This window comes from Lepidochelys olivacea (assembly GCF_965140295.1).
Source record: "Lepidochelys olivacea isolate rLepOli2 genome assembly, chromosome: 2".
Lineage (NCBI taxonomy): Eukaryota > Metazoa > Chordata > Testudines > Cheloniidae > Lepidochelys > Lepidochelys olivacea.
In genome coordinates this window covers 161,043,938-161,056,889 of record NC_140412.1, presented here as the reverse complement: position 1 = coordinate 161,056,889, position 12,952 = coordinate 161,043,938, and the positions used below count along the sequence as shown (strand labels likewise).

General features: G+C 42.2%; 1 protein-coding gene across 1 annotated transcript in view; it reads right to left on the bottom strand.

The window, feature by feature from the left end:
• Positions 1 to 12,952, bottom strand: part of PTPN3 (protein tyrosine phosphatase non-receptor type 3) — a 274,552-nt gene that overhangs the window by 206,480 nt on the left and 55,120 nt on the right. Inside the window, exon 2 of the mRNA XM_084619614.1 lies at positions 6,985 to 7,139. Within this exon, the coding sequence (XP_084475740.1) occupies positions 6,985 to 7,122 (138 nt within the window). The 5' untranslated portion in view covers positions 7,123 to 7,139. The remainder of the gene's footprint in view (positions 1 to 6,984; positions 7,140 to 12,952) is intronic.

The following is a 12,952-nucleotide window of genomic DNA, read 5'->3' as shown; positions in this document are numbered from 1 at the left end:
GGGTGGTAAGTGTATCATGGGAGGCTAACGCCATGTTCCCATAATCACCTCCACCAATGTTTTGGTCCAATAAGGCATTGCAAGCCCAACCCAAAATTCCACTCGGCTACCTGCATTGTGGAATAGCTACCCACAGTGCAGTGCTCCATGCATCGATGCAAGCCCTGCTCGTGAGGATGCACTCCGCCAACACAATGAGCATAGAGTGGACACGCAAGACTGACTTACTTAAATCAGAGGCTCAATGTCGACTTACATGAAGTGGACTTAGCTTTGTAGTGCAGACATTATTTTAGTGAAACAATTTTCCCATCACGACATTGCTTCATGGATCTTACTTTGTTCCATTTTTTTGTTCTGAATCCTTGGCCGACTGATATTCTCTCACATTTCAGGATGTCAGATTTAATATGAACTTACATTGTCCCCAAATGTCCCATGTGATGTTCATTCTTTTAAAAAGCTGGTAAACAAAAAGTATCAATACCATACACTGATTGTAAAAACTCAGACATTTCTTTGTATTTACAAAAGGCTAAAAGATAAAGATACAATTAAGATATCTAAGTTTAGCAACACTCACTGATAAGTTTGCACAAATGTTTTCATTTTAAGTGTCATCTTCAGTGACTTATACTTTTTCAATTATTTACCTTTGTGGCTGAAATTTGGTAGTGTTCTCTCAAGTCTGAATCACTTTGAAAAATGTTAACCAAAATGTTTTAGCTATATTGAAGCTTTAAGAGTGAAAAAATACTACACTTCTCGTTGAAGGAGCTCCAGTGTATAATTAGCAGATAAGAACTTGGAATTTTGCAAGGATATAGCTTCTGTATTACAAACATGCCTTTAAATGGTTTAATGAAAATTGGTTGTGCTTTGTGAAACCGAAGGGTTTGGAAATGTTTGTGCATTGGGTTTGTGCATTGTAATTTGGTTGGGCACTGTGCATTGGAAGTGTTTGTGCACTGTGATGCGATCTAAGTCTGTCAGCATATCTGCACATACATATTCAGATTAGGAAAGTTCATAGACAGTGTTAGGCTTTTCTTCTATGATTAGTGAAAGTGCATGGAGAAGACAGGGCACTACAGGAATTCTGCTTTCTTCCATATTATGGTGTGCCTGGAATCAGAGAGCCTTCTGACTCATGGATTGTACATACTATGCAATACAGAGTATTCTTCTGCTGTTTAGCAAATATGGAATGTGGGGAACTTGGTTTCTTTCTTTTTCTTTTTAAAAGCCATAAGGAATAAACTATTTAAAGAATATTGAGGACACAGAGCAAAGAATTCAGTCAAAATTTGGCTGAGCCTCAGAGAAGCTTCTAAGACCCCGGGATGCTGGGGGAGCCAAAGCAGGAGGGGTATACAGTTCTGGAACTGGGACCAGCACATCCAGCGAATGGTGTGGCCTTTTGTCATTCTCGTGAGCATTGGAATGCGATGCTCCCCCATGGCTGAAACCTGTAGATAGTTCAGCATGTTCAGGCCAATGTATGGGGGGGTTCCTGGGCCAGGATCTGATTGTGGCCTGATTGCGGTACCCATGAGGTACTTTTTGAGGTGGAGAGCTCAGCCATGCACCGACAGGGAGGGAGAGACAGATACTGCACGTGGACTTCCCCCAAACAGTACAAACAATGTTGTGCTTGTCACTGATAGAAAACAAGCAAGGGCAGAAAGTGCAGACTTTGAATCCTGGTATCTCCGAGATAATCTAGGACACAGACCTGGGTGCTAGAAAGGGTGAGAGGGATTGTTTGGTTGGAAAACCACCAAAGTGGCGTCCAAGTTTTTAATCCTATAAAACTTCTAGGACCTAGAAAATAATTGCAAAAAACAACAGAATACTAAATATGAACAAAGTAAAAACAGTTTTTCTAAGAAGTTTGGAAAATGTGTCACCAAGGATAAGAGGACAGCACAAGCTCCAACTCAGACCATACAGCAGTGAGCAGGAACTGGAGATGCGGTTGGTCTGTCCCACCCTTTATCTCCTTGGGCAAAACCACAAGGCAGTACAAGAGCACATGCGTGGACCGATGAGTAATACTACTTTGAAAAGCTCCAGCTCTGGGCACATGGCGGAATACAGTAGGGACCAATAGGGACCATCACTCAGAGAAGGAGGAACACATGATTTTTATCAGACAACAATGTCATGAAAAAAAGAAACAGAATTCTCAATTTAAAAAGCACAAAGCAAACAACTGAATAGGTGTGTTTTACCAAAAAAGTGATATTTACCTTCGAGGTCTTCATAGTAAATGCAGTAAAAATGGATAAGAAAGTCTACTCAGTTTGTTAACTCATACATCTGTATATCCAACAGTCTGAAATAATCACATTTTACAGTATATACAGAAACACATAATATGCAAATAAATTTAATTATGCTAGTGTTGTATGATTATCTCACAAAGAAAAGACAAACACTAAAAACTGTTTAATCATAGTGAGAGACATATGGGCATGCTCTTTAGTAATTGTTGCTCTTTAGTAATGGCTACATCTTCACTGCCAAAAAAGGTGTATTTTTATTCTAAAGTAACTAATGTGCATTTGTTATCTCACTGTAAAAATCCTAGCTGAGACAAGGCTCTGAGGGTTGGTTTTTTTTGTTTTTTACTGAAATACAGATAGGTGAGATCAACATAATATCTCCTCTATCTGTGTTTGACCTCACCTAGATAAACTGCTATAAGAACTACACAGCCTTGCCTCTACAGGGATTTTACAATGCAATAGGTAAACGACCAACCATCCACACTCATGCCCCACACCCATCTTTTCTTAGCAGTGAAGACACGGCCTGTAGTTTTCAGTATCAATATCGTCGCCCCATTTCAACCCAAGCCACTAGTCAAAGTTTGGAGCCCTATATATGTTTCAGTTGGGAGCAGAAACTGGAACTAGTCAGGTATTTTCTTGATGCAGTTTTTTTTCTATTTACAAAGAATACATAAAGTCTTGTGTGATTTCCTCTGTGTTTAGAGACACAACAGGAAACGGCTTCTTTTCCTCATGCCACCAAGAGCCCTCTTTTTTGCGTGTACTTCTGACCCAAAAACATCTTCCCAGGTTTCTTTCAGGACCACAAAATGATTTCTGCTGCTCCTTTAGGCTAGCTCTCTCCCCCCAACCTCTGTTCTCTCCGTTTTTCTGTTCTGCCTTCCCCCATATTCCCACACCTATTCAAAACAATACTCAGCCAAAAAGCTCCTGGGCAGGTTCACATACTCTTTTTGTCTTAGGTGAAGGTTTTAACAATCTAAACCAAGGTTCCAACCAGCTCATAACAATATTTTTAATTAAGTGCCTCCCATTAGAGGATTATCTGCGTATTCCAAGCACAAAGGAGATGACTCTCAATGGTCACCTAATCACTTTTGCTTAAGGGTCACTTAGGGACAATGGCTCAATCCCATTCCTCTCCTCAGACAGCCTATAAAACTGGTTTGACTAGGGGGACCAAAGCCCACGGACATGTGAAGAAGTCTTTTGGAAAACAACCTGGCAGGGTTTAAAAGGGAAATTTCACTGAAGCAGATAGAACACCAGCTGAAACACGCTCAGCGATTAGGAACCCACCATGGTATCTGAAGAAAGTAAGCCTGTCTAGGATGCCATTATGGAACAGAAGAACATCAGGTAAGAGAGAAATGCATACAGAAAGTTTTAAAATCCTTTTCTCTTTAATGCTTTATTCCAACTGCTTAATAAAAATTCTTTAAGTAGGTTGTTAGTCTATATCATGGGTCAAAGACTCCCAAAGGGAGGAAAGGCAGTTGCCTGAAACCAACTGAACCTGCAGCGTGACAAGAGGTTGGTATACATGGGATAGCGTATGCAGGTGCTGCTGGTCTGAGAGTGGCAGAATTGTGAAATTCCAAACAAGCAAAAATGGGCTAAAAGCCCAAGATGTGAGGTGCATGCACTCAGAGACCAGAAAGTAGACAGAGACTTAGTTAGCCCTATAACTGGGATACAGACTTGTCTAGATTTGCATAAAATAATTCGATAAAATCACAACCATGTTAGATTATTTGTCTGAGTTCAACTAGACCAATTGCATGACACTGCCATTTAGGACCAAAAGGTGCTTTAAACTCAATATATTGTAGTAAGTAAGATGCCTCCATTAAGTTTTGCTTTGGTACTAAATTCTAGAAAGGGTTTATGCTATTTGAAATGCTAATTTGTGCATAGTAAACAGCTCTGATCTGAGAGGCATCTTGTACAGTGCAACTTGTCTCAGAGTATTTGCTTCGAAAACTTGAGACTTGCAGATCCAACATACAAAATATTGCTGTAATTAGACTAATGGACACAAAAGGAAAAATTGTAACATTCCAAGATACGGTCCCTCTTCATTTTACTCAGAGGCAGGAATAGGGAAGAGGGTCTGGTTTAATATTACTTCAAGGTACAGTATTTGGCTAATACATGAATCATAGAAATGTAGGACTGGAAGGAACCTTGTCAGACCATCTAGTCCAGTGCCATGCACTGAGGGAGGACTAAGTATTATCTATTCTAGACCATACCTGACAGGTGTTGTCTAACCTGTTCTTAAAAGCCTCCAATAACAGAGATTTCTCAACCTCCCTAGGTAATTTGGTCCACTGCTTAACTCCTCTTACAGTCAGAAAGTTTTTCCTAATGTCTAGCCTAAATCTCCTTTGTTGCAATTTCAGCCCACTACTTCTTGTCCTATCCTCTGTGGATAAGAAGAACAATTTATCACCCTCCTCTTTATCGCAACCTCTTATGTACTTGAAGACTTATGTCTCCCCTCAAGTCTTCTCTTCTCCAGACTAAACAAATCCAATTTTTTCAATCTTTCCTTCTAAGTCATGTTTTCTAGACCTTCAATCACTTTTGTTGCCCTCCTCTGGACTTTCTCCAATTTGTCCACATTTTTTCCCAAAGTGTGATGCCCAGAATTGGACACAGTACTCCAGTTCAGACCTTATTGGTGCTGAATAGAGATGAAGAATTACTTCTCTTCTCTTGCTAACACATCCCAGAATGACATTTGCTTTTTTTGCAACAGTATTACCTTGTTGTACCATATTTAGTTTGTAATTAAATATGTAGTTTTGTAACCTTCAGATCCTTTCCTGCAGTACCCTTATCTACGCAGTAGGGATAAGTTGCAGTGGGGGAGGTTTAGATTGGATATTAGGAAAAACTTTTTCACTAAGAGGGTGGTGAAACACTGGAATGCGTTACCTAGGGAGGTGGTAGAATCTCCTTCCTTAGAGGTTTTTAAGGTCAGGCTTGACAAAGCCCTGGCTGGGATGATTTAACTGGGAATTGGTCCTGCTTTGAGCAGGGGGTTGGACTAGATGACCTTCTGGGGTCCCTTCCAACCCTGATATTCTATGATTCTATGATTCCCATTTTGTATTTATGCAATTATTTCTTCCTAAGTGTAGTACTTCCATTTGTTCCTTATTGCTTCCCATGGAATATTACTTACCAATTCTCTGGAGTTTGTTAAAGTCTGCCTTCATAAAGTCCCTTGTCTTTATTCTGCTGTTTTCCCTCCTGCCATTCCTTAAAACTATAAATGCTATTATTTCAGGATCAGTTTCACCCAAGCTGCCTTCCACCTTCAAATTCTCAATCAGATCCTCCCTATTAGTCAGAATCAACTCTAGAAGAGTCTCTTCCCTCCCTCATGGCTCTCTCCACCATCTGCAGTAAAAAGTTATCTCCAATACATTCCAAGAATTTGTTAGATAATCTGTGCCCTACTGTATTATTTTTCCAACAGATGTCTGGGTAGTTGAAGTCCCACATCACCACCGAGTCCTGTTCTTTGGGTATTTGGGTAGGACCTTGGTAAAGAAGATCAATAGTTTCAGCCACAGTAATAGGACATTTAATGTTTATTACCTCTGACAAGAAGTTTTAAAAAATTTTAATAGGACACAGCTGATCAGGCTATTTAATTGATTTGTTTTATTACAATACTTTGGCAATTTCCGCTAGAAAAAGTCAAGTCAGTTTTAATAATGAGGGTTTTATACCAGTAGCTTGTTACTCTTCAGAGCAGTTTTTTAATAATGCTTTTATTTTTTTTTAAATGGCTAATTGGTTAATTTCCATCAAAAGGGAAAACCTGATTCCCTGCAAATCAAATTGGCTATTGGAATTGGTACATTCACCTTTCATGAAGGTTTTGTGTTATCTTCTCTGGGAGCATATCCCTACTTTAACCAGGCCAAATCTACTCTTCAAATCAAGCTGTAATACAAACCAGAAGGATTCATAATAGCAAACTTCTTCCAAATGCAATATGGTTGAGTTTCAAATTCTCTTTATTTACCCAAAATCAACCCACAGATGTGCAGGAGCCTGACAATGTGAATTGTCCTCTTAAATCATGCTCCTATTCTCCCACCCATCATCTACCTCCCACTTGTATAAGAAGGGAGAAAGGGGAAGTTGCCAAGTATCTCGAAAGATGAAAGAGCATTGAAGAAAAAAAGGAAGAGAAGTGGTCATTCCAACTCCTCTAAGAAAGCAAGCACTGACATGGCTGCACCTGCTTATCAGGCACATTCCCTAAAACACCCCTCTTCAGTGTTACCACAAGATAGATAAAAATGGGCTCCCCCAATCAAATTCAGAAGCCTCACTCATTTATCTACAAATGATCATTCACAACGGGTAACATCCAATAAAAACTTAGCTTTATCCAGTTCCCACATCACCCAAGTGATCCATCTCCCGGATACATTCTGCACGAAATAAGTTTACTACTAACCAATATCAACGGATAGAAAGAGAGCTGAAATATCAGATTTGCATATTCACTTCATAACCAATGACTATGAAATATCCCATGATAGAAAAGTACATCTTCAATCCCAGATATAAACCATTTGCCTAATAACTCAAAGATTTGATCCTCAGATTTTAACCTCAAGTTTTAAGCCAATGTGAAAAAAAAGTCTTCAGAACTTACATTGACTTTGAAGCTTTGTACTGAGCCATCCAAAAAGTGGACACTACAGATGATCTCTGATCGTGTTTTCTCTTTTGGTATTTCTGATGCTCGTATATTATTTATCCTCCCACCTAACGCTCGTAACCGGGAGTTCATAACTATTGCTGAATAGCCTGTAAAACAAAAAAATATATTTGGTAAATTCCTTAAGATACACTAAACAGAACAATTTCATCCATACTTTTCAGAGAACCACAGAAACACACAACCCCCGAAAACAAAGCAAGGCCCTGAATTACACAAAAATGTTACACTGGTTTAACTAAAATGTGTTTAAAAAACAACTTAGTTGAGCCTGTGCAGATCCCTCATATAGGCCAATTGTAAAGTAATAAAAGTGAGCTATGCAAGCCAATTGTGATGTAAGTGAGTCTATACAGGGGCTTGCACAATTTTTAAACCAACTGTAGTTAAACCAGTATAAGTTGTTTGGACCAGACTTATGTAATTACCTTAATTTTAAAACAGGAATGTACACTCACTCTACATTACACAAAATGATTGATCTAAGCATTAAGAAAATGACCTTAGAAACTCTTTCTAATAAATTCATTACACATTATGGAAGTATGGTTTGCAGAAACTCTACATTCTCTATACAAGTTTCATTCTACTCATTTAACTATTTTTTTAAGAATAAAATAAAAACTAAGTGAAAGCTTAGAGTTGTGTCACTCTTTCAAACAACATTTTGTTGCAGAAATGCAACAAATGATTATTCTTAAAGTACATGATTATATTTTTTTTATAAGACTGAAAATATAGACTCAGTCAATATGAAGCCAAGATGTTATCACTACAGAGAACGCCCCCCAAGCCACCCCCACCTCCAAGATGGAAATAAGGTTTGGTTTCAAAATATTTTTAAAAGATACCCAGAACCCAGGATGAGCAATCTTATAGTTTGTACAAATCAAAAAAAAAAAAAAAAAAGATACAGCAAGGGAGGGATTAAGAAAGCGGTTACATACACGGAGTCTCTAAATATTTCACTGAAGACAATCAAATCTCTTCACTACATCAGTTTACCAACTGGCAACACAGATTGCAAAACTGACTGTCAACTCACACACCAGATAATGTATAGGTTAATTGCCAACCTTACCAAAGAAAGAAAAAAAGTACTTGTGGCACCTTAGAGACTAACAAATTTATTTGAGCATAAGCTTTCGTAAGCTACAGCTCACTTCATCAGATGCATACAGTAGAAAATACAGTGGGGAGATTTATATACACAGAGAACATGAAACAATGGGTGTTACCATACACACTGTAACGAGTGTGATCACTTAAGGTGAGCTATTACCAGTAGGAGGGGGGCGGGGAGGGTGGAGAAACCAACTTTTTGTAGTGATAATCAAGGTGGGCCATTTCCAGCAGTTGACAAGAACAAAAAAACTTCAAAACAGACTCCAAGGAGAGGCTGCTGAATTGAAATTAATTTGCAAACTGGATACAATTAACTTAGGCTTGAATAAAGACTGGGAGTGGATGTGTCATTACACAAAGTAAAACTATTTCCCCACGTTTATTCCCCGCCGCCCCACTGTTCCTCACATGTTCTTGTCTACTTTAAAATAGACTTTAAATTCAAAGCACCGACCTCTTCCACTTGAATTCAGTAACTGGTAGCAGTAGCAGGCTGTCATATTACATAGACCAGCCATTAGATGTGAAAGAAACACATTTTTTTAGTGTGATTCGCAGCTATTTGCTAGACAGCAGAGGTATTTTGAGACTAAGGAATCCTTGGGTCAATTCCATGTTCTGGAGGGAATATGTTCTACTGTTTACAGACCTGTCTGCCCATGTGCCCCCACTCATCTCTGTGCCCCCCTCTGATCCTATGCCCACTCCCTCTCTTCATATGTCCTCGTCTCCCCTATGCTTTCCAGTCAGGATACCTGTACTCCACCAGGGAGAACACAGAGCACAAGAGTCTCCTGTTCTCGGTTCTGATGCCTAGTTCCCTTACTGGTGGGAAAAGCGAGGGGGAAAAAAGGCCTGAGCGACCCCAGCAGCCATGGAATGAAGGATGCTCAGTGCAGACAGTCTCTGGAGATTTTAGCTGCCAAATTCTAACAAGCCTCCATTAAGAATAGATTTTCAGAGAGGCTTATAATCTGGTCAAATTTACACCTGTTACTTATCTTTTTGAGCTCTCCGTATTAGATGTAATAGAGTAGCATTTTATCAGTGATCAAGGGCTATTAAATTAAATTGGGTAAAACTCAAGGTCCATGTAACTAAAAGCAAGTGTGGTATGGTACATTTATTATAGAAAGAACTGTTTTATAACAAGTAACTATGAAAAAATAACCACTAATCTTTACAGAACTAAACTGTACACAGTAGCATGAATAGTCCCATTCTAATTTCACAATGAAATCCTCTCTCTCTCAGTGTGTCTAACAGATTATCTGGATACCCTAAGCAATACTTCAGGCAACTTTGCTAGACTGGTTTGTCCTATCAGAAAATAGCCCCTGAGGATTCTGCAAGCTCCACATCTCTCGTAAATGGTTTCCAAGTTCCTCAAAATCCTTTCACTACCCGCAGGGTATGGCTACACTTGCAGATGTAGAGTGCTGTGAGTTAAACCTGTCTTTGTACAGCGCAGTAGGGAAAGCGCTGCAGTCTGTCCACACTGACAGCACACTGGCATGGCCACATTTGTGGCACTTGCAGCGGCATTGGGAGCGGTGCATTGTGGCCAGCTATCCCAGAGAGCAACTCTTCCCATTCTGGCACTGTGACTTATGGGAAGGGGGCGGGGAGTGCGGAGCATTCTGGGTCCTGTCCCAATGCCCCGTGATGTATCAATTCACATCCCAGCATTCCCTTTGCTTCCTTCCACATTTGGCGCTATCTTTCAATGGTTTTTGTACTGAGCTCTCTGTCTTCCCTTTCGGTTTATGGGAATGGAGCCTGAACTGCTGAGGAATATGCTGACAAGTCTCAAGAGCACATCACGTTTGGCAGTTGAGTTATTCCTTATGATCCAAAGTGACAGTGAGGGCACCGACAATGATATCGACTCGAGTAATGCATATGACACGAGTTTGCTTGTGGCATTCACGGACATGCTCACCACCATGGAACGCCGCTTTTGAGCTCGGGAAACAAGCACTGAGTGGTGGAATCACATCGTCATGCAAGTCTGGGATGATGAACAGTGGCTACAGAACTTTCAGATAAGAAAAGCCACTTTCATGGGACTGTGTGAGGAGCTTGCCCCCACCCTGCGGCACAAGGACACGAGATTGAGAGCTGCCCTGATGGTGGAGAAGAGGGTGACTATCGAAATCCGGAAGCTGGCAATTCCAGACAGCTACCAATGGGCTGCTAACCAGTTTGGAGTGGGGAAGTCGACCGCTGGAATCGTGTTGATGCAAGTTTGCAGAGCCATTAATCGCATCCTGCTCAGAAGAACCATGACTCTGGGTAACATGCATGACATTGTGGCTGGCTTTGCACAAATGGGTTTCCCTAACTGCGGAGGGGCGATAGATGGCACGCATATTCCAATTCTGGCACCAGCCCACCTAGCCTCCAAGTATGTTAATCGAAGGGCTATTTCTCTATGGTTCTCCAGACGCTTGTGGATCACCGTGGGCGTTTCACTGACATTAATGCAGGCTGGCCCGGAAAGGTGCATGACTTACGCATCTTTCGGAACACCGGCCTGTTCAGGAAGCTGCAAGCTGGAACTTTTTTCCCAGACCAGAAGATTACCGTAGGGGAAGTCAACATGCCCATTGTGATCCTTAGAGAGTCCGCTTACCCTTGAATGCTGTGGCTCATGAAACCCTACACAGGGAGCCTTGACAGCAGCAAGGAGCCGTTCAACAACAGGCTGAGCCGGTGCAGAGTGACTGTGGAGTGTGCTTCTGGCCGTTTAAAGGGCCGCTGATGCTCTCTGTATGCGAAGCTGGACCTGGCTGATAACAGCATCCCCACTGTTATATCTGCATGCTGTACCCTCCATAACATTTGTGAAGAGAAGGGTGAAAGATTCACTCAGGCATGGAACTCGGAGGTTCAACACCTGGAGGCTGAATTTGAACAGCCAGAGAACAGGGCTATTAGAGGGGCCCAGCGTGGGGCTGCAAGGATTAGGGATGTCTTGAGGGAGCAATTTGAGGCTGAAAGCCACCAATAATGTGTGGTGCCCTGCACGGAAGTGAAATGCCGTGGTTCCAATGTTAGTAGGAATCTGTGTTTGTTACAATGACTTGCAGTGCCTGTTTCCTTCCTGGGCTAAGGTATCTTTTATTTTATGCAATAAGAAAGAATGTTTTCAAAGCCAAAAAATCCATTTATTGAAAAGAAAACTCATTTATTGAAAAGAGAGACAACTGCTTGGGAAACAGAAAGGGCAAGGGGGTGGGGAACAGTACAATCACAGATCTGCGTATGTCCTGTCTGGAGTGCTGCGCAATGAGTGCTGCACTTCAGGATGGCTGTACTGCATGGTGATGGGGATTGAGGGCAGTGGGTAAGGGTCATAGTTTTCAGGGCTGGGTGGTGAAGCTACAGGTGTTGGAGGCAGCTGGTGGTGGTAAGAACCCTAATGATGGGGAGAAAGTGTGTTGGAGGTGACATGGGGGCACAACGGAAAGAGTTTTGGGACAATGGCTGCAGGGGCATGGTAGTGCTCCGCCTGCATGGCTACGAGCGTCTGTATCAAGTCCGCTTGGCTCTTCATGATGCTTAGCAGCCACACCGTGCTTTGGTGCCGGCGATCCGCATTCTGCTGGCGGACCCTCCTTTCACTCTTCCGCCACTCCTGAACTTTTTGATTTTCATTACTTGAATGCTGCATTACTTCATGCAACATGTCTTCCTTGCTTCTACGTGGCCTCTTTCTGATTCTTTGGTGTCTTTCAGACGGTAATAACACGGATGGCTGAGATCTCAAGGTTGCATCTGTAAAAGCAAAATGCAACACTTAACAGAGGCAACATTGTTCACACCAGAGAGAGTTATGATTCCCCCGTACTTAAGGAAAGCAAGCACAGTCTACACACTAGCATAATTTGCCTGTCCCAAAGCAAGCACACACAACTCATGGGAGCCCCAAAATCGTGAGTAAGCACAGGGTCAAGCGTGACTGATTGTTTCATGGCTGTACTATCCTCTGGGTTTCTGTGCCTTGGGGAGAGCCAACAGCAGCAAGGGACCCCTATACTGAATACTGTCCCCACATTTTCCACAGGAGTTCGTCCTGGAAGATATCTCGCTGCTGAGGGTGACCTGGGAAGCAAGGGAGGGTCATCTACTGCAATGTGGTTTCCGCCCTGGCCCATATGCTCCTTGCCTGTGTGCAGCAATGATCCCCCAGCCCCTCACAGCAGAGTGGCGTGGACAAGTTAGCCTGACTGGGACAAGAACCACAGTGGCTCTCCCAAGAAACCTGCGCAAGCGCATTGCCTAAGTTCTGAGTGAGACCTTTGAAGAGATCACGGAGGCTGATTACCGTGATGTGATAGAGCACATCAAGGTATGCCTGCAGCCCTAACCCTCCTCTCCCCAAGAGCCCGCACCGAATAACTTCCTTCCCAAAATAAAAGCCGCTTACTGGGAACCTCCTCTGGTGTTTGTCCTTCCCCAAGCACCGGCCGCCGCGACTGGCTACCTTCCTCCTCGCTTGAGAACAGCTCCTGGCTGCATGCATCTAGGGATTCCGGGGTGTCTTCCTCCGCCTCAGCACCCTCACTCCTGCTTTGCTCCTCTTTCTCCTGCCTTGTTGAACTAGGCTCTGAAGTCTCCATGGTGGCACTCTGAGTGGAGGTGGAGTCGCCCCCAAGTATCATGTGCAGCTCTTTGTAGAAATGGCAGGTCACAGGGGCAGCACCGGCATGTCTGTTTGCCTCGCAGGCTTTGCGGTAGGCATTCCACAATTCCTTCACTTTAATCCTGCACT